This window comes from Myxine glutinosa, chromosome 3 (assembly GCF_964187855.1).
Source record: "Myxine glutinosa chromosome 3, kmMyxGlut1.1, whole genome shotgun sequence".
NCBI lineage: Eukaryota > Metazoa > Chordata > Myxini > Myxiniformes > Myxinidae > Myxine > Myxine glutinosa.
Window position 1 is genome coordinate 23,087,304 of NC_136263.1, and position 26,650 is coordinate 23,113,953.

Sequence of the window (26,650 nt, forward strand, 5' to 3'; positions counted from 1 at the left end):
AATCCTTTTGTAATCAAATGAAATCAAATTTCAAATTGATTGCTGAGGATCCAGATACGAGAATTGTCTTTTTAAGTGATTCTTCACCATTGAGAGATAGGACCAAATCGATATGCAGTATAGCAAGGTATTTCAAAAAGCTGTGGTCGAACTATGACAAAACATGGTATATGAGTTGGGTAAGTGACAAGAACAAGCCGAAGAGACTTAGGTTCAGGTCCGAATCCAGATCTGGTCCATCAGTGGATACAAAACCTAAACTATTCAGCCTGGCATAGGGAGGTATGCTCTCTTCCTTGTGCCGTTCTAGTGTGTTAAAATTACGATAACGTATAAATAGGTAGTTACCTTTCAGACACGCTGGAGGTAAAGAAAATTCATGTGTTATAAAATGTTTTTAAAGCCCTTTTAACGAGCAATAACAACAACAAAAAATGCATTACTTACTTTCTGTCAATCAGCCAGCCAGAAGTGACAGTTCCAACAATGTCCATTATTCCAATGACAGAGAGCAGGAAGGAAGCTTTTTGGTCAGAAAATCCCTTGAACTGTGAATAAGGAACAATGTAGACAAGAGGTGTAATGGCACCGTAACCTACCAAGGCTGTAACGAAAGAAAAACTTAAAAATTCCACACGAAGAAGTTGTTGGTAAGGTGATGCTCCAGTTAACCGTGCTTCACTTTTCTCAACATCACAGCCATCCTGGTGTGAAGAGCAGTCATTTTTGTCTCCTGATAACATCTGCATGGGTTCTGGTGAAGGTGGAGGTGGAAAGAGTGCGGCAGTCACACAGATATGTGTAACTATGCCTCCGAGAATGATCATGGCTCCTCGCCAACCAAATGTCTCAATGAGGAACTGTGAGATGGGTGGCAGTACGAAGGTTCCCACTCCGCAACCTGTTATGGCCAGGCCTATGGCAAATGCTCGTCGTTCCTCAAAGAACAGTCCAATTAGTGCCAAAGTTGGTGTGAATGAAAGAGCATTTCCAAAGCCTGGAAAACAATTTGAAATATGATTCGGAAAAACAGAGATTTCAAATTCACAGATGTGACAACTGCAAAATTTCAAAGTTGCTTCATTTAAAATATATTTTAACCAGGGTAATGAGGAAGAGTGTTGTTGTTGTTGTTGTTGTTGTGTAGCCCTGGACAGTTCTCTCGAACAAGCCCGCGACACAGAGACAGCCGATCGATCTGGCAGGAGCGACCCAGAGATACCCCACAAGCCGGATATATATATTTATGGATTCGTCGCTTCCACCTTTGTTGTTATTATATACTTGTAGGATTCTTCGTTTCAGGTAATATTGTTGTTAAGATTTTTGTGTGAAATGGAGATAACTTTAGTAAAAGGTAAAAATAAATGTTTGTGAAGGAAAAAGGAAAACGCGGCGAAGAGACCGGAAGTGGAGAGATCGAGAGGGGCAGAGAGAGAAGGAGAGAGGAGAGTCACGTCGAGGCTGCGAGCGGACTTGTTTTTATATATTGGTCACGAATGAGTTGAGGTTTCCCGTGAAAGGAATTGCGCGATAGTCATATATTGCGAGTGCAATTAAACCTGCATCTCAGGTTTTATCACCGAGTGGGAATCATCGTTGGAGAAATAAGGCACCTCCATTTATGGGCCTACACGCCATTTTCTCCTCGAAGAAGAAGAGGCTGTCCGCTTGGTGCATCTTGCTTTGCCGTTGGGATTTCCATATCGACCTCATCGTGTTGATTGCCGTTGGTTTCCATATCGGCTTAATTCTCACATCGACCTCTTACCTCATAACCCCTCATCCACAGCCGCGCCAATACCTGCCTGTTGTTTTGCCATTCTGCACGACCTCGACCTTCACCCCACGTGGAGATTCGTGCATGGACTTTGGGGAATGTTACATTCTACTCACGGTTGGCGTATCGTGAGTTCATTGCTTCGAGAGCATTGGGCAATGATGGTACCATCATATGTATTGTTCATTTGATGCAAGTGACATTTTCATTGTACTTTCTTTAATAGTGTTATTATTGTGTATGTGAGAGTTCTTAATACAATTACTTGTTTTGTTCTACAATTGCACTGGTGTGGTTTTGTCAGAACACACAAAATAACAAAGCTTTCTGCCGTGTTCCCGCTCCAGACTCTGAGGTGCACTGTAACTGGGGTTTGGGGAGGTAATACGTAACAATATATATATATATATATATATATATATATGTATATATATATATATATATATATATATATATATATATATATATATATATATATATATATATTGTTACGGACACGGTTTTTGGATGTTATTTTACCGAGCGGTGGTGTATTTAACCGCGTCCGAACAGTTACTCCCCGATTAGAACCCGATTCCACCCGAACGTTGACTAATCGCGCTACAGATATTCAATTGGGAAACCTCTAAAGCGACCGAAAGAGAAGAAGAGAGAAGAAAGACAGAGTTTGGAGGAAGAACAGATTTATTATACACACACAAGCAATATTTTAGAGCGACCAATATTATTTACAGCAATAGATGGAAAAGAGCAGTCACACAGTGCATTGTTAACTTATTCTATTTCATTTACTTAATCCCCAAGACAAACGAGTAGGACAGGACGTTCACACTCACACGGTGGATATTGCAGGCAGGTAATGGCTCGAGGTTGATTGCTTGAGAGGAAGGCAAGGTCGGAGGCAGCAGCTTTCAACCCCTCGCGGTTTTGGCGGGAAAACCTCCGTCGCGTATCCGCGGCCGTCACGCGCTGGCTCGGCACACCTGCTCCTCTTCCTGGGGTGGAGCCGTCTCCCTCCGTTCAGCGCGTCTCTCCAACGACAGGGGATATTGCAGGCAGGTAGGTAGGGCTTGCGGTGGATTGCGCTCCTCTTCCAGGTCATCCCCCAGCGTATCTCTCAAGGCCTCTCCTTGGTGCAGCCTCGTTGCTCCTCTCCAGCTCATCTCCAGTCATCTCGCAAAGCAGTCCCTTACAGTCGCTTTTATCACCTCCGGCGGAATTAAGCCGCCGGCTCCGAGGGCACGCCTACCGGGTCACTCACCGCGGTGTTGATTGGCTGTTAGGGCCGGTTCACTCCTGCCCTCTTCTGACGAGGTGGAGACACGCCTTTCTTCTCCAACCTTACCTCGTGGCCAATGGTGGTTGAAGAGAAAAACCGACCAAAATGCGGAAGGCAAATGGAAGGGAGGTTTTGGGGAAATTGGAAGGGCCTATGCTTATTTTGTTTGATACAATGCAAAGTCAATCTAGTGGAAAACACATACTTAGCCTACATGGAATAAGGAAATACACTATTTAAAAGATATATCGTGACCTGCGTGTATGTTCTATGAAATTAATTAGGAGGACGGCTGCGACCATTATTTACATTACCAGGATGTTACCATACCAAAACCATACTCTTCACATCCGTTACCCTTCCTCCAAAATTGTTACACTCCTCAAAACCCGTTACACTTCTCAAAACCCGTTACACTTCTCAAAACCCGTTACACTTCTCAAAATCGTTACACTGCACCCTCCTTTCTTCAGGCACGTCCTCGGGCCTACTAGACTTAACTGAGTGTGACATGTAGGTGTAATTCCCTCTACAATTAACCTGACCCTGAGTGTGACAATTTTAAAACACAAATAAGTATGTCCCCCTATTGCATTGCATCCTGTCTAACAGACTCAAGCCCACAGCTAACCGAATTACGGAATTATTCTGAAACTATACATTTACGGTGGGGAGCATTATTTACAATGACGTGATTTCTTATTTACAACGCAACCCAGGACCTGTGTGTTTTTTTCTTTTCTTTTTAGGGAACAAGAGAAAGAAATTCCTGTTGGGAGGGAGGAGACAGCACGCATTGCATCGATGCACCAGTACCAATACCACCAAAGCACCCAAAAGCACCCAAAAGCACCACAAGCACCACAAAGCACCACTCGGTGCGCAGTCACCATGGTTCATAATAAACACAACAAAACAACTGGTGGTGGTCTTCTCCTTGTCTGCTGGGCCGATGTTCTTCCTGACGTCTTCTGGCTTCATGCGGCCTATTTGGACATAATAAAAAGCACAACTTGTGTTCGTTTTTTATTATTATTTAGGGCCTCAGGGGCCAACTAAGGGTGGTCCACCTGTTTGGCATAGGTGCCACCTTACCGAGGTCCGCAAGCAAGATTCCCTGGCCACTATGGCCGGTCTCCAACAGAGGTGCTCTGCCCCAGAACCTGGGGTCCATCAAGTGGTACTTGGCCGCCGAACAGCGGTCCATAAAGTGGTACATCAACGCAATGCGTGCTGGTTCTGGGAATCTCGGGCGCACAATGGCCACCTCACGCACGCTCCCCTCGGCACCCAATGGCGCACAGGTCATGTGGGAGACAAAAGAAAGACAATTGAGCGAGGGGTAAGGTCACAAGGGTACACGTCAAACAAGGCAATGCAAGGTGAAATGCGTACGGAGGGCGAAGTGAGAAAGCTCGTCCCTACCGTACGTCACCCCCCTGTCACCTACACTACCCTTGCTCTTACCCCATATTTACAAAATCTACCCATTTACAAATTCGTCACTACTGTCACGTCTTCCCCATATTTCCCTTATACCAAATTCGTCACCACAATCCCTCTACTTCAAAATTTGCCATCATCAATTCATCATCAATCCTCAAAAGGAGGGAGAGATGGAATTACGCACAATGTCACACCCACGTCATGATGCGTCTCACAACCCAAACATTTGCACAGTAAAAAATAATCAAACATGGCATGGTGTGGAGTACCTGTCACCTCAGGTGAGTGGATGCAGATGGTGTGAGGAGATCCTTCATCCTAACTATCCTCTAAATGATTTTAACACACTTTACACTACCCGGGGTCTTTCCCTGCCAATCCATTGGCAATCTTACTCTATGTGGTTTTAAAAACCAATTCCCATTGACCAAACTGTGGTGCTTCTCAATTTGGGGTCTCACTCCCCCGATTCATCTCCCTGTGCCCTCGCACAATTTCTGGGCTGCGACGTGTAGCTCTCCCAGCAGGTCTACCCACCTGCACACCTCCACCACTGTAGTTGCCACCCGAGCTTACCTGCTCCTCACCCTAACCTAACTAACTGGGGAAGACCCCTCTTGGATCTGTCACCCCACTGGTGCCCTCTGGCACTGGGCTACCCGGGTCCGTCCTCCGGATCCTCGGGCCCCATCCACAACAACTACTACCGGCTCCCAGAGCCCACCTGCGGCCTCACCTGGCCGACATCCTCACAGTGGTGGAGTGCCCAAACCAACTACACACACTAACAGGCTACACGCCCAGCCATTTCCACAACACTAATGCACCCATCCAAAGACCATTCTTCCACTCGCACCACAGATGCCAATATCCAACCACAATTTACCTATACCCTCTACCTAACACTTACACTACCCGCCCCGGGTATCCGTGATGGGGGTCCACTCTTCCCCCATTCACACCTTCGCACCATCCACTCCACTCCACAATTTCCACCATACTCACTCCACGACCATCCATTCCAATACTCCAGATATTCCACACTACCATTTATTCCACACAGCCACATACACCTGTTCTTCATTCACCTGTCGTTGCACACCTGTGCAATCATACCTGGTGCCACCTGCACCCTCCTTTCTTCCTGGACCATTTGGTCAACACAACACGCAATCACCACTACTCCCTCATACACTGCTCCACACACCTGTTCAGTTGCACACCTGTGCAATCACACCTGTTCCATTCTCACCTGTTCAATCCTCACACACACGGCATCATCTCAGCTAACTACTCCCCTCTGAAACTTGCGCTTCCCAGTCGTCCCTTTAAACTATTGCGCTCCCACGTCATTATCAACCACACTAACCTACCTGCGTCCCCACTACAGGTATCAGTCATTAACTAACCTTATCGTTACCTAAGGTCATCTTCGCTAGATCCCTATCATTATCCAAGCCCTCCCTGGCTCGTTTTCATAGCCACCCCATAAACTATTGCGCATTTGCCCCCACCTGTGAGGGATGGTGGATTTGCCATCCCACCACATCGGGGGTCTCTCACTACCAATTTCGCTCGTCCAAATCCAACAATTCAAAAATTTTCCATTTACTGCCAATTCTATTCACTTTTCTAAATTTCGTTTTAAATCACTATCACTATCACCATCACCCGTCTACTTATTACATCCTCTCGGTGCGCCAATTCACATCTACAGCCCGGCTTCGTACAGCCGAGCACTGAACGCGGATTCTTTTGTGCTGGCGGCTGGATGCGTCCCGCATTCGGGGCCGGGGCGGGGGCTTACCCGGGCCGAGATCCCACGCATCACCTCGGCGTGGAGCCATCCAATGTCCCGATCTCGACCTGCCGGCACGTCTCAACAAAACGTGGTCGCCATAGCGACCCTTCCTATCCAGCCGCCCACTCCGCCTAGTGGAGCCCGGCCGCGGCCGTTCAAAGCGAGGCCCAGCGTGGATCGCGCACGGCGGTTCTTTCGAAACCGCCGTGGTTCGGATCCCCGCTGGTCCTCGCGGCACGCGAAGCTGCCCGACGCGCACCGAGGGCCCGAGTCGGCTATAAGTCGTTCTAACCTTTAACCCAGTTATCGTCGACGCTTCACCTGGATTCCTACAAGCATACGCTACCCCTTTCTTGCTCATACATGCAGCTGTTCCCATTCTCCTCGTACCTTTCCTGACACACCTCGGTACACCCATTCCACTCACAGCCTTGGTCACACACCTGACCACCGAACACTTTGGCACACATTCGTTGCTCGCACACCTCACCAATACACCGCTTCGCGCCCCCTCCTCGGTCACCTCCTCTGTGACAATCACAGGTGTGCCCTCATTCGCACACCCAACCACGTGCCTCACCACCAACTCCAGCGTGCATTCCCACTCACGCTCTACCATTCCAGGTGTGCATCCTTCCATCCCAGGTGTACATCCTCGCTCCCCTGTCACAACCAACTCACTCTCCTTGTCACTCTCAATACTCTCACCTCCATTCTTGACAGCGCACTCACCCTTACTTTCGACGGCACACTCTTTCCTCATGCACCCGTCCGTTACACACCTTTCTCGCGCACACCCTCCCGTTACATCCTCTGTAACACTCACCACAGGCGTACACTTCCTCGTTACATCCTCTGTAACACTCACCACAAGTGTACACTCTCTCGTTACTTCCTCCGTAACACTCACCACAGGTGTACACTCTTTCGTTACTTCCTCCGTAACACTCACCACACCGCGCTTCCATGTACCCCCTCGCACACGCGCTCCGACCGGCTCACTCCTGACGGCACACTCACTCCTCGGCGTGCACTTTTTCCTCACACACCCCATGGTCGGACATTCTCGCACACCTCTTTTTTCGCACACCTGACCTGTCACACACTTCACCAACGGCCTTTCACGAACACCCGGATCCAAACCAATCCCCAAGCCGACTGAATCTCCCCTCACATCATGTACATTGCCACTCACCTCCGTACCTCGTCGCACCTCCTCCGCCACCTGCAAACTTTTTATTTGGTTAGTGAGCACCGCATCATGATTTGAACACAGACCTTGTACATATTCCATGACTTCCTCCTTTATCTCCCTCTTAGTTTCCCTCCGTCTCTTCTTAATTTCACTCACCTCTTCTCCCACTTCCTCTAATTTTTGTTTAACCTCTTTTATTTCTCGGTGCGTCCCCTCAAGTTCGTCCTCTAAGGCTACCGTGACCGTTTCTACGTGCATCCTCACCTGCCGGTCCTTTGTCTCCATTATCTCTGTCACCTCCTCCACCCTCATTGTCAGTTCCTCCCGTACCATTTGACATTCCTTTTGTGTCGCTATTAATTCATTTTTAATGTCCTTTTGTGTTGCTTTTAAACCCCCGATGATTGCAGTGTTCTTTTCCACTTGGTCCGCTAGTTCTTTTTGTCCCACCGTCAGCTGTTCTACTCCTTTCGTCAGATCTTCTATTCCCCCCTGTAACTTTACCGTATTATTTCTCACCTCTTTCTCGATACGCTTTTCGCCTCCCTTTACCTCCTCGCGTAGCCCCGAGACCTCCTCACTCACCCCTCGTCGTATTTCCTCCATCTGGTTCCCCATCTGTTCGATTTCCCGGGCGGATTGTTCCCCCATTTCCCGCAATTTGTCCTCCATCCTATTTTCTAACCCCATTAACCCATTTTTCACCCCCTCTAACTGATTCTCTTGAGCGGCCATTCTGTTTTCTACCCCCATTAACCCATTTTTCACCCCTTCTATCCCATTGTCTAATCCCTCAAATTTCTTGTCTAACTCCTTAAAATTATTGTCTAACCCCTCACCGGTACCCCTCGCTTCGTCCCTCATTACCCCCATTTGGTTTCCCATTACCCCCATTTGGCCCTCTAATCGCTCACTCTGAGCATCCATTTTTGCTTCTAGCCCCATATATGCCATTAGTATGGTTGCATTAATCTGCGCCATGAGGTCCCGCACATCAATTCCCGCTATTTGCGCAGCGGGCGCGGCTACCCCGCGCTCGTGCGAGCCGCCCCTTTGTGCGTCTGATACCACGTGCGCGAGAGCGCCATTTTGCGCGTCTGACACCCCCTCAACCGCCTCCTCATTGCTCTCCTCCTCCCTTTCTTCCACATACATTTCCCCTGGTTCCTGGGTTACCCCTAACCCGTCTATCTCCCCCACCGACATCCGATCGCCTTGATTGTCCATGGCGCGATCTCAAAATTCGGGTTTTATAAAACAACACAATTTCGGCAGCTCGTAATTTTGACCAAAATTTTTTTTTTTAAATTTGGGCCTAACAAATTTAGTCCCGGGTCCGAATCCGACTCCTCGACACCAATTGTTACGGACACGGTTTTTGGATGTTATTTTACCGAGCGGTGGTGTATTTAACCGCGTCCGAACAGTTACTCCCCGATTAGAACCCGATTCCACCCGAACGTTGACTAATCGCGCTACAGATATTCAATTGGGAAACCTCTAAAGCGACCGAAAGAGAAGAAGAGAGAAGAAAGACAGAGTTTGGAGGAAGAACAGATTTATTATACACACACAAGCAATATTTTAGAGCGACCAATATTATTTACAGCAATAGATGGAAAAGAGCAGTCACACAGTGCATTGTTAACTTATTCTATTTCATTTACTTAATCCCCAAGACAAACGAGTAGGACAGGACGTTCACACTCACACGGTGGATATTGCAGGCAGGTAATGGCTCGAGGTTGATTGCTTGAGAGGAAGGCAAGGTCGGAGGCAGCAGCTTTCAACCCCTCGCGGTTTTGGCGGGAAAACCTCCGTCGCGTATCCGCGGCCGTCACGCGCTGGCTCGGCACACCTGCTCCTCTTCCTGGGGTGGAGCCGTCTCCCTCCGTTCAGCGCGTCTCTCCAACGACAGGGGATATTGCAGGCAGGTAGGTAGGGCTTGCGGTGGATTGCGCTCCTCTTCCAGGTCATCCCCCAGCGTATCTCTCAAGGCCTCTCCTTGGTGCAGCCTCGTTGCTCCTCTCCAGCTCATCTCCAGTCATCTCGCAAAGCAGTCCCTTACAGTCGCTTTTATCACCTCCGGCGGAATTAAGCCGCCGGCTCCGAGGGCACGCCTACCGGGTCACTCACCGCGGTGTTGATTGGCTGTTAGGGCCGGTTCACTCCTGCCCTCTTCTGACGAGGTGGAGACACGCCTTTCTTCTCCAACCTTACCTCGTGGCCAATGGTGGTTGAAGAGAAAAACCGACCAAAATGCGGAAGGCAAATGGAAGGGAGGTTTTGGGGAAATTGGAAGGGCCTATGCTTATTTTGTTTGATACAATGCAAAGTCAATCTAGTGGAAAACACATACTTAGCCTACATGGAATAAGGAAATACACTATTTAAAAGATATATCGTGACCTGCGTGTATGTTCTATGAAATTAATTAGGAGGACGGCTGCGACCATTATTTACATTACCAGGATGTTACCATACCAAAACCATACTCTTCACATCCGTTACCCTTCCTCCAAAATTGTTACACTCCTCAAAACCCGTTACACTTCTCAAAACCCGTTACACTTCTCAAAACCCGTTACACTTCTCAAAATCGTTACAATATATATATATTGTAACGATTTTGAGAAGTGTGTAACGATTTTGAGAAGTGTGTAACGAATTTGAGAAGTGTAACGGTTTTTGAGAAGTGTAACAATTTTGGAGGAAGTGTAACGAATGTGAAAACGTTACAATGTGAACGTTACAAAAGGTACGGTAACACCCTGTTAATGTAAATAATGGTCGCAGTCAGCGTCCTAGTTAATTGCATGAAATGTACACGCAGGTCACGATATATCTTTTAAATAGTGTATTTCCTTATTCCATGTAGGCTAAGTATGTGTTTTCCCACTAGATTGACTTTGCATTGTATCAAAGAAAATAAGCGTAGGCCCTTCCAATTTCCCCAAAACCTCCCTTCCAATTGCCTTCCGCATTTTGGCCGGTTTTCTTCAAACCACCATTGACCACGAGGTAAGGTTGGGGAAGAAAGGCGTGTCTCCACCTCGTCATAAGAGGGAAGGAGTGAACCAGCCCTAACAGCCAATCAACACCGCGGTGAGTGACCCGGTAGGCGTGCCCTCGGAGTCGGCGGCTTGATTTCGCTCGAGGTGATAAAAGCGACTGCAAGGGACTGCTTTGGGAGATGAGCTGCGAGATGACCCTGGGAGAGGAGCAAAGAGGCTGCACCAAAAAGGAGCGGTGAGATGCGAAACGCTCCAAGCCAAAGAGGAGAGGTACTCGGCAAGGAGACCAGCTTTGGAGAGACGCGCTGAAAGGAGGGAGACGGCCCCACCCCAAGGAGAGGAGCAGGTGTGCCGAACCAGCGCGTAACGTCTACCACAGTGGAGACACGACGGAGGGTTTCCCGCCAAAACCGCGAGGAATTGCGAACGGCGGCCTCCCGACCAAGCAATCCATCTCAAGCCCTACCTGCCTGCAATTATCCCCTGTGTAAGTGTGAACGTCCTGTCCTGCTCGTTTGTCTTGGGGCTAAGTAAAAATGAATAGTGTAAGTTAAGGATTCGCTGTGTTACTGCTTCTTCCATCCATTGCTTGTGTGTGTATAATAAAATCTGTGCTTCCTCCGTATTCTTCTTCTTCTTCTTTTTCATTCTCTTTCGGTCGCTTTAGAGATTTCCCGATTGAATCTCTGTGGGGCGATCTGGTCAACGTCGGGTGGAATCGGGTTTTAATCGGGGAGTAACTGTTCGGACGCGGTTAAATACACCACCGCTCGGTCAATATAACATCTAAAAGCCGCGTCTGTAACATTTGGTGTCAAGAGTGTCGGATTCGAACCTGGGACTAAATTTATTTAGCCCAAATTTTGGACACCAATTGTGTTAGTCAGTAACATTTGGTGTCGAGGAGGGAGATCGGACCCGAAATCGGACCCGAAGCACGCTTAACGCGCTCAAAATTACAAGCTGCCGAAATTTATTCTGTTTTATAAAGCAAAACCCGAATTTTGAGATCGCGCCATGGACAATCAAGGCGATCGGATGTCGGTGGGAGAGATAGACAGGGTGGAATCGACCCAGGACCTCGGGGAAATGTATGTGGAGGATAGGGAGGAGGAGAAAAATAGCAATGTGGTTGCGGAAGTATCAGACGCGCAAAGTGGCGTCCTCACGCACGTGGGTGTAGCGGCACCAAATTTTGCCGCGACCGTAGCAGCGCCGTTGGTGGATTTGAACCTTTTTTTTATACAAATGAAGGCCCTTATGGCCCAGAATAGTGAGCAAATGAGGGCTAATAGTGAGCGATTGGAGGGCCAAATGGGGGTAATGGGAAACCAAATGGGGGTAATGAGGGACGAAGCGAGGGCTCAGAGTGAGCAAATGGGGGTAATGGGAAACCAAATGGGGGTAATGAGGGACGAAGCGAGGGGTACCGGTGAGAAGTTAGACAAAAATTTTGAGGGGTTAGACAACGGGATAAAAGAGGTAAAGAATGGGTTAACGGGGGTGGAAAACAGAATGGCTGCCCAGGAGAATCAGTTAGAGGGGGTGAAAAATGGGTTAATGGGGTTAGAAAATAGGATGGAGGACAAATTGCGGGAAATAGGGGAACAATCTGCCAGGGAAATCAAACAAATGGGAGAGCAGATAGAGGAGGTGAAAATCGGGGTAGAAACCAAACTGGATGCTCAGAGGGATGAATTGGGACAGATGAGGGTGGCATCTACAAAAGAGATGGAGGAAATACGACGAGGGGTAAGTGAGGAGGTTTCGGGGCTGCGCGAGGAGGTAAAGCGAGGTGAGAGGCGTATGGAGAAAGAGGTGAGAAATAATACGGCTAAGTTACAAGGGGGAATAGAAGATCTGACGAAGGGAGTAGAACAGCTGACAGTCGGACAAAGGGAACTAGCGGACCAAGTGGAAAAGAACACTGCAATCATCGGGGGTTTGAAAGCGACACAAAAGGACATTAAAAACGAATTAATGGCAACACAAAAGGAATGTCAGATGGTACATGAGGGGTTGACGAAGAAGTTGGAGGAGGTGACAGAAGTGATGGAGACGAAGGACCGAGAGGTGAGGACGCACATCGAAACGGTTAAGGTGGCGTTAGAGGAAGAAATAGAGGGGGCGCACCGGGAGATGAAGGAGGTAAAGGAAAAATTAGAGGAGGTGGAAGAGGGGGTGAGCGAAATTAAGAAGAGACGGAGGGAAACTAAAAGGGAGATAAAGGAGGAAGTCATGGAATATGTACAAGGTCTGTGTTCAAATCATGATGAGGTGCTCACTAACCAAATAAAAAGTTTGCAGGTGGCAGAGGAGGTGCGGAGACGAAGTACGGAGGTGAGTGGCAATGTATATGATGTGAGGAAAGCTTCAGTCGGCTTGGGGATTGGTTTGGATCCGGGTGTTCGTGAAAGGCCGTTGGTGAAGTGTGCGACAGGTCTGGTGTGCGAAGAAAGAGGTGTGCGAGAATGTCCGACCATGGGGTGTGTGAGGAAAAAGTGCACGCCGAGGAGTGAGTATGCCGTCAGGAGTGAGCCGGTCGTAGCGCGTGTGCGAGGGAGCACAGGGAAGCGCGGTGTGGTGAGTGTTACGGAGGAAGTAACGAAAAAAGTGTGCGCGAGAGGATGCGCGAGAAAGGTGTGTAACGGACGGGTGCATGAGGAGTGAGTGTGCTGTCAAGAGTGAGTTGGTCGAAGCGCGTGTGCGAGGGGGTACATGGAAGCGCGGTGTGGTGAGTGTTACAGAGGAAGTAATGAGAGAGTGTACACCTGTGGTGAGTGTTACAGAGGATGTAACGAGGAAGTGTACGTCTGTGGTGAGTGTTACAGAGGGTGTAACGGGAGAGTGTGCGCGAGAAAGGTGTGTAACGGACAGGTGCATGAGGAAAGAGTGCGTTGTCAAGAGTAGTGGTGAGAGTAGTGAGGGTGAAACGGAGCGTGAGTTGGTTGTGACAGGTGAGCGAGGATGTACACCTGGGATGGAAGGATGCACACCTGGAATGGTAGAGCGTGAGTGGGAATGCACGCTGGAGTTGGTGGTGAGGCACGTGGTTGGGTGTGCGAATGAGAGCACACCTGTGATTGTCACAGAGGAGGTGACAGAGGGGGCGCGAAGAGGTGTGTTGGTGAGGTGTGCGACCAACGAATGTGTGCCAAAGTGTTCGGTGGTCAGGTGTGTGACCAAGGCTGTGAGTGGAATGGGTGTACCTGGGTGTGTAAGGAACGGTACAAGGAGCATGGAAACGGCTGGATGTGTGAGCAAGGAACGGGCTGCGGGGTGTAAGCGTCCAGGTGAAGCATCGACGATAACCGGTTTAGCGGTTAGGGCGACTTATAGCCGAATCGGGCCCTCGGTGCGTGCCGGGCTTCGCGTGCCGCGAGAACCAGCGGGGATCCGAGCCACGGCGGATTCGAAAGGACCGCCGTGCGCGATCCACGCTGGGCCTCGCGTGGAACGGCCGCGGCCGGGCTCCACTAGGCGGAGCGGGCGGCTGGATAGGAAGGGTCGCTATGGCAACCACGTTTTGTTGAGACGTGCCGGCAGGTCGAGATCGGGACATTGGATGGCTCCACGCCGAGGTGATGCGTGGGATCTCGGCCCGGGTAAGCCCCCGCCCCTGCCCCGAATGCGGGACGCATCCAGCCGCCAGCACAAAAGAATCCGCGTTCATGGCTCGGCTGTACGAAGCCGGGCTGTAGATGTGAATTGGCGCACCGAGAGGATGTAATAAGTAGACGGATGATGGTGGTAGTGATTTGAAACGAAATTTAGAAAAGTGAATAGAATTGGCAGTAAATGGAAAATTTTTGAATTGGTTGGAATTTGGACGAGCAAAATTGATAGAGACCCCCGATGTGGTGGGATGGCAAATCCACCATCCCTCACGGGTGGGGCAAATGCGCAATAGCTTATGGGGTGTATGGCAGTGAAAACTAGCCCGGGTAGGTTAGGATATATCGTGTGTAGGGCCCTAGAAGAGATTGACATTAGGTAACGTTAAGTTTAGTTAGTGACTGATACCTGTAGAGGGGACGCAGGTAGATTAGTGTGGATTATAATGACGTGGGAGCGCAATAGTTTAAAGGGACGACTGGGAAGCGCAAGTTTCAGAGGGGAGTAGTTAGCTGAGATGATGCCGTGTGTGTGAGGATTGAACAGGTGAGAATGGAACAGGTGTGATTGCACAGGTGTGCAACTGAACAGGTGTGTGGAGCAGTGTATGAGGGAGTAGTGGTGATTGCGTGTTGTGTTGACCAAATGGTCCAGGAAGAAAGGAGGGTGCAGGTGGCACCAGGTATGATTGCACAGGTGTGCAACGACAGGTGAATGAAGAACAGGTGTATGTGGCTGTGTGGAATAAATGGTAGTGTGGAATATCTGGAGTATTGGAATGGATGGTCGTGGAGTGAGAATGGTGGAAATTGTGGAGTGGAGTGGATGGTGCGAAGGTGTGAATGGGGGAAGAGTGGACCCCCATCACGGATACCCGGGGCGGGTAGTGTAAGTGTTAGGTAGAGGGTACAGGTAAATTGTGGTTGGATATTGGCATCTGTGGTGCGGGTGACAGAATGGTATGTGGATGGGTGCGTTGGTGTTGTGGAAATGGCTGGGCGTGTAGCCTGTTAGTGTGTGTAGTTGGTTTGGGCACTCCACCACTGTGAGGATGTCGGCCAGGTGAGGCCGCAGGTGGGCTCTGGGAGCCGGTAGTAGTTGTTGTGAATGGGGCCCGAGGATCCGGAGGACGGACCCGGGTAGCCCAGTGCCAGAGGGCACCATGGGGTGACAGAGCCAGGAGAGGGGCTGTCCCCAGTTAGTTAGGTTAGGGTGAGGAGCTAGGTAAGCTCGGGTGGCAACTACAGTGGTGGAGGTGTGCAGGTGGGTAGACCTGCTGGGAGAGGGACACGTCGCAGCCCAGAAATTGTGCTAGAGCACCGGGAGATGAATCGGGGGAGTGAGACCCCAAATTGAGAAGCACCACAGTTGGGCAATGGGAATTGGTTATTAGAACCCATAGTGTAAGTTGGCCAATGGATTGGCAGGGAGAGACCCCGGGTAGTGTAAAGTGTGTTAAAGCCATTTAGAAAATAGTTAGGATGAAGGATCTCCTCGCACCATCTGCATCCACTCACCTGAGGTGACAGGTACTCCACACCATGCCATGTTTTGATTATTTTTTATGATGCAAATGTTTGGATTGTGAGACGCATCATGACGTGGGTGTGACATTGTGCGTAATTCCATCTCTCCCTCCTTATGAGGATTGATGATGAATTGGTGATGGCAAATTTTGAAGTAAAGGGATTGTGGAGACGAATTTGGTATAGGGGAAATATGGGGAAGACGTGACAGTAGTGACGAATTTGTAAATGGGTAGATTTTTTGTACATATGGGGTAAGGGTAAGGTAGGTGACAGGGGGGTGACGTACGGTAGGGACGAGCTTTCTCACTTCGCCCTCCGTACGCATTTCACCTTGCATTGCCTTATTGACGTGTACCCTTGTGACCTTACCCCTCGCTCAATTGTCTTTCTTTTGTCTCCCACATGACCTGTGCGCCATTGGGTGCCGATGGGAGCGTGCGTGAGGTGGCCATTGTGCGCCCGAGATTCCCAGAACCAGCATGCATTGCGTTGATGTACCACTGTATGGACCGCTGTTCTGCGGCCAAGTACCACTTGATGGACCCCAGGTTCTGGGGCAGGGCACCTCTGTTGCAGACCGGCCATAGTGGCCAGGGAATCTTGCTTGCGGACCTCGGTAAGGTGGCACCTATGCCAAACAGGTGGACCACCCTTAGTTGGCCCCTGAGGCCCTAAATAAAAATGGACACAAGTTGTGCTTTTTATTATTTCCAACTAGGCCGCATGAAGCCAGAAGACGTCGGGAAGAACATCGGCCCAGCAGAGAAAGAGAAGCCCACCACCAGTTGTTTTGTTGTGTTTATTATGAGCCATGGTGACTGCGCACTGGATGGTGCTTTTGGGTGCTTTGTGGTGCTTTGTGGTGTTTGGTGCTTTTGGGTGCTTTGGTGGTATTGGTACTGGTGCATCGATGCAATGCGTGCTGTCTCCTCCCTCCCAACAGGAATTTCTTTCTCTTGTTCCCTAAAAAAAAAAAAAAACAAAAAAAAAAAAACGCAGGTCCTGGGTTGCGTTGTAAATAAGAAATCACGTCATTGTAAATAATGCTCCCCATCGTAAATGTATAGGTTGAGAATAATTCCGTAATTCGGTTAGCTGTGGGCTTGAGTCTGTTAGACAGGATGCAATGCAATAGGGGGACATACTTATTTGTGTTTTAAAATTGTCACACTCAGGGTCAGGTTAATTGTAGAGGGAATTACACCTACGTGTCACACTAAGTTAAAGTTTAATAGGCCCGAGGACGGACCTGAAGAAAGGGGGGTGCAGTGTAACGATTTTGAGAAGTGTGTAACGATTTTGAGAAGTGTGTAACGAATTTGAGAAGTGTAACGGTTTTTGAGAAGTGTAACAATTTTGGAGGAAGTGTAACGAATGTGAAAACGTTACAATGTGAACGTTACAAAAGGTACGGTAACACCCTGTTAATGTAAATAATGGTCGTAGTCAGCGTCCTAGTTAATTGCATGAAATGTACACGCAGGTCACGATATATCTTTTAAATAGTGTATTTCCTTATTCCATGTAGGCTAAGTATGTGTTTTCCCACTAGATTGACTTTGCATTGTATCAAACAAAATAAGCGTAGGCCCTTCCAATTTCCCCAAAACCTCCCTTCCAATTGCCTTCCGCATTTTGGCCGGTTTTCTTCAAACCACCATTGACCACGAGGTAAGGTTGGGGAAGAAAGGCGTGTCTCCACCTCGTCATAAGAGGGAAGGAGTGAACCAGCCCTAACAGCCAATCAACACCGCGGTGAGTGACCCGGTAGGCGTGCCCTCGGAGTCGGCGGCTTGATTTCGCTCGAGGTGATAAAAGCGACTGCAAGGGACTGCTTTGGGAGATGAGCTGCGAGATGACCCTGGGAGAGGAGCAAAGAGGCTGCACCAAAAAGGAGCGGTGAGATGCGAAACGCTCCAAGCCAAAGAGGAGAGGTACTCGGCAAGGAGACCAGCTTTGGAGAGACGCGCTGAAAGGAGGGAGACGGCCCCACCCCAAGGAGAGGAGCAGGTGTGCCGAACCAGTGCGTAACGTCTACCACAGTGGAGACACGACGGAGGGTTTCCCGCCAAAACCGCGAGGAATTGCGAACGGCGGCCTCCCGACCAAGCAATCCATCTCAAGCCCTACCTGCCTGCAATTATCCCCTGTGTAAGTGTGAACGTCCTGTCCTGCTCGTTTGTCTTGGGGCTAAGTAAAAATGAATAGTGTAAGTTAAGGATTCGCTGTGTTACTGCTTCTTCCATCCATTGCTTGTGTGTGTATAATAAAATCTGTGCTTCCTCCGTATTCTTCTTCTTCTTCTTTTTCATTCTCTTTCGGTCGCTTTAGAGATTTCCCGATTGAATCTCTGTGGGGCGATCTGGTCAACGTCGGGTGGAATCGGGTTTTAATCGGGGAGTAACTGTTCGGACGCGGTTAAATACACCACCGCTCGGTCAATATAACATCTAAAAGCCGCGTCTGTAACAATATATATATGTATATATATATATATATATATATATATATAAATATATATATATATATATATATATATATATACATATGTATATATATATATATATATATATATATATATATATATATATATATATTATATAGTTGCGGTTTTGAGTTTTGTATAATAAAGGTAAAATTTCCCGCTCAGAGTTTGTCACACAAACAACACATAGCCTCGCGATAGTTCAGTTATTTCATAGTATGTGTGAGAATAGTCCTTTTCCTGTGTTAGTTTTGTGTTGAGTCGAGTAAGGAGAATAGGTCCTGCTCCTACTTCCATTGCCTTATCCCGCCTCCATAGCCTCATGCCTCTTTGTGCTGCCTTTGGTTCTTTTGGCGCGAATTAACACGAGGCAGGCCTCTGAGGGTCGGGGCGGGACCGAATGAGGGCGGCAGAGGAGCTGACGGTAAGCGCGAGCCACCAATCAGGGCTCACAGCGTGTGGCGGCAGCATTGCGTCACAGGGCGTGATTTGGAAGGTTCGAGAAGGTTCAGGGCGTGTAGATATAAGCCGTTGCGCAAAGCCACCAGGAGCAGAGCGGGGAGTTCGAGCAATTGTGGACTCACGAGTGCGGGGAGTTCAAGCAATTGAGGACTCACGAGTGCGGGGAGTTCGAGCAGCAATTGAGGTACGAGGACTTAGTTGGCATTGAGTGATGAGTGAATGAGCGCAGTCAGCGGCAGAGGACTTTGAAAGATACGAGATCGGTGAAAGATGCGCATGAACCAGGATACGCGCTCGTATGAAAGTATAGTAAGGGCATTTTATGAGATATTTCACAAATCTGTTAACTAAATTGTTACCAAAAAATTTCTTCACCAATATGTTTGTAAAGGTGTGTAATAACATGTGTTAAAATGTTGAAGTTCAACTCCCGTGGGAAACCCAGAAAAAAAGCTGTTGAATTCGGGTACCGAAAAATTATTTTCGAGAATTTTTATTTTTTTTTAATCGGCCCTTAAGTAACTTATGAGGGGTCAAATAAGGGTTTTTCATGATTCTGAGTTGATTGTTAACATTTATATTTTCACTTTTACATTTACACACAAAGTAGCTTTTATTTCACATACATATATAATACTCAAGAGTTATTTTTCATTCACAATGTCAGAAGTTTCAACAGTCATTGTAGTGGGGCGGCTTAGCCCAAATATTCAAAAGAATTGTGCATTTTGTGAAACAAGCACCAAATTTGGCACAAATGTACATTAATATGTTGCGAACATTTTCAGATATTGGGCCACTTGAAATTCCATAATTTTATTTTTCAAATTTTTTCAAATTTCGTAATTTCAAATTTTTCGGGTGACACCGTCACAATTTCGGTCTTCGAGGCCGGCCGATAGGCAAAGTGTGACCGGAAGGGACGAGGTTCTCCTGACCACGTGGCCCTCGATCTGGGAAGCGAGAGGCGTTCCATTAGTGGACGCGCCCCTCACGCCCGACTTTTGGGCGGCCCCGGCAGGCCGTTTGTTTTGACGTTCCGTGACAGGCCCCGCACCCCCACCTCCGGGCCGACCGGAAGCTTGTGCTGAGTACATCATACCTGAACAACTCAGTGAGGCAGAACACAGCAGTGCACACCAGGGTGACCCCTTCAGTGCATAAACCAATTAACCTGTCCACTGCAGGGCATATAGAAATGAAGTTATTTTCTGCATATAATAATAATATAAGTTCAGTTCTATATAACAATTTCTGTTATCACCACTACCACTACAACTACCACTACTACAAGCTTTGTCTGGAATTTTGTGGACTAACAGACAAACAGACATACAGACAAGCTGGGATCAAAACATTACCTCCTTCCACCATTGAGTGTAGAGGTAAACATCATGGAAATTATATCATGCCCTAGATTTAATTCATGCTTACCCGTGTATTTGCTTCACTGGTTCACAAGGTCTTTTGCATACATGTAATTCAGACTCTCGTCTTCATTGCTGACCACACAATGTTCGCAACATATTAATGTACATTTGTGCCAAATTTGGTGCTTGTATCACAAAATGCACAATTCTTTTGAATATTTGGGCTAAGCCGCCCCACTATATCGGCCGGCCTCGAAGACCGAAATTGTGACGGTGTCACCCGAAAAATTTGAAATTACGAAATTTGAAAAAATTTGAAAAAAAAAATTACGGAATTTCAAGTGGCCCAATATCTGAAAATGTTCGCAACATATTAATGTACATTTGTGCCAAATTTGGTGCTTGTATCACAAAATGCACAACAGGTTTGCTATGCTGCTACACTATTGTCTATGTCTTCTTCAGACTCAACAACATCATGACTGCAGTTGTCAGTGCCAGTCACCGAGTGACTTCAGTGCCCCTTCAGTGCCCCCATACCTGCACATCCATGATGTGGTTGGCTGTCGTACTTCCAGGATAGATCAACTGGATCACATCTAGTAGTCCAGAATCTTCCATGATGTTACCCATTGATCCAAGATAAGACTTCAGCAGGTGAAAACCACCCAACCTTGGAATGACGGGTAGATTTGCCTGCTTTATTATATTCACAGCCTTCAGCCAAATCGGCAGATCAAAGATCACTATAGCGACCCCAGCGCGCCGTATGCACTCTTTCAGAGTGGTGAAGATGGTGTTGAGGTCATTAGGGTCTCCTTCAATAACTGGGAGGAACTCGATCTGTGTGCTCTGCTTTGCATCATTAGCATGGATTCTCTTCTTCCAGCCATTCCAGTTGGAGTGTGGGAACTCAGGATCGTTGGCTTTGATCACCCACCCCGCTGCCCAGAGTGTGTCACCTGGAGTGAGGAGTGGCTGATCATGAGCCAGGGAGGAGGAAAGCTCAGCTAGGGGGAGAAACATGATCGCGTTCGTTCCTATCTGTTTCCTGTTCGTAAATGGAATAATCTTTACTTCAGTTCCTCTCAGGATCTTAGCTTTGTCGAGTGCCTTCAACTTCACCCGGGGGAAAGCTGCTGTTGTCTGTGGATCTGGCAAAGGTGGTGCCGGAGAGGTGACTTCGATCCAACCCATTGAGTGAAAGGGAGTGTTTCCGTGAATAGAGACAATGTTTAAATCTATATTGTCTCCAACAAACTGAGTGACTGCATTGTTTGTTTCCCCAACCTCCATAAAGACCACCTGATCATTACTTGACAATTCACTTTCACTGGCTGGCACTTTGGCTGTCATCACTGATTGATCCTCAAGCGCAGCATCAACCGCAACCTCATCATTGATCTGTTCATCGGTTTCCTCCACAATGGTGTCAAGAGTGCCAGAAGTATCTGGAACATCATCTCCACTCCTACTATTAAGGAAGCAGTATTTGTAGTTTTGTGTCTCCGTGTAAGACTCAGTGTATCCCAGCCGGTGGAACTTGTTGAGCATCCATTTTGACCCAAATCTATGATCAAGTTGTATGGCAAGCCCCATTTGGTGTGGCAATACTCCAGACCGAGGTCGACAGGCCTTAATAAAATTCTGCCCCCAAACGGCAACTCTTTAGTCTGTCTTGACAATCGGTCTCAAGAACATCTGAAGGCTTGCAGGAACAAGTGTCAGCTGACTATCGATGTCAGTCATACTGTGTGTGGTGGGGTATGACTTTGGACCTAAATCAATCAAGGCAATATCATTGGATATGAACTTGAGTGCCGTCTTTATGATCTGAGTCTTCTCATCTCCATGGTCAAGATTAGCATGATGCTCTCGCAGAATATTGTCGGTGCCATCTTTGAGACAGAGTACATCTGCCCTTCTTTCCTGTGTTGTGAAATAGAAGGTGTCTTCGTATTTCTCTAGAAGTTTTATCTTTAGCCAATGCTTTGAATAAGAAAGGCTCTTCTCTGGTGACTGATCAAACTCCTGCAGCTTTTCATGGACTTGGTCCATGTTCATTACCCCATGCTCTAATTCTGAGTCTAACCATTCGCAGAATTCAACAAAAACTGCCTCTCGCTCCTCATCAATACTCCTCTGTCCTCTCTTCCTTTTTCCTTCCTCATCAGTCTTGGACAAACTGTCACCTCTCGCAAACATAAGTTTGCATCGCAAATGGTACAGTGTTTCTTCTGCTACCAAGTCGTTGATCCCTTCCAGGCGTCCAGTGACTTCAGTGCCCCAGTCATCCCCGCGACTCCGTGCTGTCTTCAGCAAGCTTGCCTTCAGTGTATCTGCAGTCAAATTATCTGGCACTCTGTATTTCTTTCTAGCTTGTGCTGGATTATTTTTGTAGAGCTGGGCTGGTTGGTTGCAAAGAATGCATACATCCTTATACAGGAGGTCAACTGACTGTGATCTTCTAGAAGTGCAGCCAGTTGATGAACTGAACTCACAAGTAGTGCGTCTTCTCTTCAACTTTGATGACTCTTTCTCTGCCTTTGATGCTTGAGCTGACTTCTTGGTGGTTGCAACAAAGTTGTTGTACAGATCATTTTTACACTTCTGGTGGTACCTCAGTTTTCCTTCCTTTTGAGCCTCCTTCATACGTTCCACAACAGTAACATTTTCGACAGTTTCTGCTTGTTTCAATAAAGTTGAGTATCCCTTTGGAGTTGCCTGTATGAGCCTTTCAGCTGGTGTATCCGAGCGTGCACAGATGAAGCAATTGAGCACAGGTGGAGTAACGTCTTCATCCATATTGCTAGACTCCATGTCCTGCAAAGTAGAAAATGAGATATATTTAGAAATTATTTTTCCACAAAGGAGTGTCTGTGGTGAAATATAAATGTTAACAATCAACTCAGAATCATGAAAAACCCTTATTTGACCCCTCATAAGTTACTTAAGGGCCGATTTAAAAAAATAAAAATTCTCGAAAATAATTTTTCGGTACCCGAATTCAACAGCTTTTTTTTGGGTTTCCCACGGGAGTTGACCTTCAACATTTTAACACATGTTATTACACACCTTTACAAACATATTGGTGAAGAAATTGTTTGGTAACAATTTAGTGAACAGATTTTCATATGTTTCCCTTACTAGTAACGCTCGGTTGAGCTTGAAGTCGAGCCGCGTATAGTGCATTGAGTTACGCGAGTGATAACGTGCTCTGTAACCGCCAGCCGCGCTGAGAGATGCGTACCTTTCCTTCCTACCTCATCGTCTGCCTTTTGTTCGGGAGACGCGCTACGAGGATCCTTCCACCGCTTGCTGGCCTTCTTTGCGGGACGTGCTGGGACCATGGAGAGCCGGACGGGGCCTTTCCTGGGCGACCAAGTCAGCACGTTTTGGCCTGAACAGCATCCTTCCTGTAATTCCCTGTGTGAGTGTGACGGGCCCGAGTCTGGGTGTTAAGAATAAGACTGTTTAAGTTCTGCTCTGTGTCTCTGCTTCTACCGATCATTGTACATACTTGTGGGAATAATAATTAAACCTGTGTTCTTCCTTCCATTCAATCGTTCGTGTGATTTCCTCATTGACTAAGCGTGGTACGAGTAGATCCGCTCGAATCGGGGTCCAATTAATTAACGGTGACTGCACGGACCACGTGGTACTCAATCCGCTCGGTGTACCCAAATCACAGGTGGCTCTTGCAAGGCTTGCTTCCCCGCTTCCATGGTGGCGCAGGGATTTAGGTACGAGCGAGACTTGGTCCTGAAACCCTACCTTGCGTTTGCCCGGAAGAGACGTTTCAAGTCTCTCGGTTCCGCCAAGCCCAGAAAGAACAAGGGGCTTAATCCCCCCTTGGTAAGGGTAAGAAGGGCGGCGGAGAACCGTAATATCTGGTGTCAGGAGTGGGATTTGGGACCCTAACAAATTTTTTTTTGACGAATTGGCCCCAAAATTGCGAGCGACCAAAATATAGTTTTAAAAGCAAAATTTATATTCGTACCATGGCTAGTCAAGGCAGTCGAATGCCGGTGGGGGTAGATGATGAAGAGGAATTAATGACCCAGTACCCACAGGAAGGGTTGGTAGAAGAAGAGGAAATTGATGAAGGGCCGGCAGCAGGGGTAGAAAATGGCGGCGAGAGCCGAGCCCGCGGTGGCAGCCGGGGCCACTGTGCAAATCAGGTTTGACATTCGACTATTCCTGACCCAAGTGGATGCAAAAATGGATGCCCAAAGGAATGACATGAAAGAAATGAGGGACGAAGCAAGGTGTAACATGGAAGAGGTGAAAAAGGGGTTGGAAAACAAAATGGACATCCAAAAGAACAAATTGAAAGAAATGGGGGACAAATCCACCCGGGAATTGGAAAAATTTATGGCAGCATCAAAGAAGGACACGAAAAAAGCGGGGAAGGACATAAGGCGCAGGTTGAGCGAGGAGGTCGCATTGGTACGCAACGAGGTGACGCGATGTGAGGAACGCGTGTGGAGTGAGCTAGTGCAGAGCACAGCTAAGTTGACCGAGGGTATGGAAATCGCGACATGGGGTGTAAAATAACCAACGATCGGCGAATTGGAAAAGAAAATTTTATGCGCGCCGGCGGTCGTCGAAGAAATAATTCAAATTGAAGGAACAATTGGGGCCGAAGAGACGGCAGAATCTGAAATTAAACAGAGGGAAGAGATGGGATTTGCACAAAGTTTGTATTTGCATCCTAATGTCGGGCTTGCGAACCAAATTAAAAGTTTGCAGGTGCTGCTGGCGGAAAAGAGAGGTCCCCAAGGTGGGTTATAAAAGAGGCGCGAATGTGGTTGGCACGAAAATAGTTTTGGCGTGCTTGGGAAAGAAACGAAACCCGGGCGGTCGTGGAAGGTCCATTGTGCGGTGTACGAGGGCGACTGGCGCGCGTGTGAGAGAAAAGTGTGCACCGGAGCGCGAGTGTGAGCGAGAAAAGTGTATGACGGAATGTGTGCGGGAAGAGTGTGTAACAGGAGAGTGTGTTACAGAGTGTGCGAAGGAGTGCACACCCGAGAGTGGGGAAAAAGAGTGTATGGTGATTGGGTGTGTACCAGGAGAGTGCACACCCGTGGGCGTTATGGAGTACGAAACGAGAGAGTGTGTAACGGAAGAGTGTGCGCCAGGGTGTGCGAGGATTGGGTGTGCAACGGGAGAGTGCACACCCGTGGGTGTTACAGACTGTGTGCGGGGAGAGTGTGTTACAGAGAGTGTGCAGGAGTGCACACCAGAGCGTGTTGTAGAGTGTGCACAGGAGTGCACACCGGGGGTGTTACAGAGTGTGCGGTAGAAGAGTGCATACTGAAGTGTGTGAGGGGTGTGAGTGCGCCTAGGTGTGCAGGTGCGAGTACGGTGTGCGAGGGAGAATGCACACCAGAGGACGTGGAAGAGTGTGCTGTAACAGAATGTATGGAGTGTATGGGAGGCACAGGGACGCCTCGGTGTGTGAGTGCGGAGTGGGTCGCGAGCGGTGAGAACGCGGCTCAAGCATCGACACCGACTGGGGTAGCGGTTAGCACGACGGATAGCCGACGTGAGCCCTCGGTGAGTTGTGTGCGGCAGGGACCGGCGGGGATCGATGCCACGGCCGTGTCACAAGGACCGACGTGCACGATTCGTGCCGGACCCCACCCTGTATGGTTGGTGCCGTGATGTGGCGGCAAAGGCGAACGGCGAGGTTCAAGGGGAGGTAGGAGAGTTCGGAGTCGCGTACCTTTGCGGGTGCGATGCTCCGACCGTGGGCGGTTGGGCCATCGTGCGTGGGACCGCGAGACCCCCGCCGAGATGGGGCCCTGAACCTCGGCCCATCCATGCCTCCTCCCCCTTTGGATCGAAAATGCCGGACGGACCCAACCTACAGTAGACAAACCAACCGGATGGATCGCTCGGCCTTTCGAGGTCGAGCCATGACGATGTATTTCCGCACAAAGAGGCTCAAGTGTAGTGGACGAATGAGGATAGTGTACCCTATGGGGGGAATGGTAGTTTGACCATTCCTCACACGATCCGGGCCCATGAGCATTAGATTAGGGGGATGGCAGTGATAGGCACATGGGGGGCCAGCGATGGTTACCTCCATGGGGCACCGAAGCTAGCCGAGGGAGGGCTAGGATAATTGATAGGGAATTAGAAGACCTCAGGGACATGAGAATTAAGTATGGACATCTGAACTATAGTGGGGACGTAGGTAGTTTAGATGGATGATAATGACGAAAGGAGTGCTTAGTTTAAAGGGATCATGGGAGAGCATGAGTGTTAGGGGAAAAGCAGCTAGCTAGATGATGCTGTGTGTGTGAGCAATTGTGTTGGATAAAAGGAATTGTGTGGAAGGTGTGTGTGAGCACAAAAGGTGTGCAAGACATTTGGTGTGTAAAAGTAATAGTGTGAATTGACTTTGCATGGTGTGCAAGACAAAAGGTGTGTGAGCACAAGTGGTATGCGAAATAAATGGTGTGCAAATAAATGGTGTGCAATGCTTGGTGTGGGAATAAAAGGTGTGGAATGCATGGTGCGAAGGACTGAATGGGGGAAGAGTGGAACCCATTCGCGAAAGCCCGGGGGGGGGGGGGGGTAGTGTAAACCCAGGTAGAGGGTATAGGCAAAATTTGTATGGATATTGACACCTGTGGTGCAGGTAGTGGCAAGTAGTGCTTTGGAGG

General features: G+C 48.3%; 1 protein-coding gene across 2 annotated transcripts in view; it reads right to left on the reverse strand.

The window, feature by feature from the left end:
• LOC137423752 (monocarboxylate transporter 12) overlaps positions 1-26,650 on the reverse strand; it is a 130,489-nt gene that overhangs the window by 30,585 nt on the left and 73,254 nt on the right. For both annotated transcript variants that reach the window (XM_068111229.2, XM_068111227.2), the window contains exon 4: positions 448-997. In XM_068111229.2, coding sequence (XP_067967330.1) covers positions 448-997 — 550 coding nt within the window. The remainder of the gene's footprint in view (positions 1-447; positions 998-26,650) is intronic.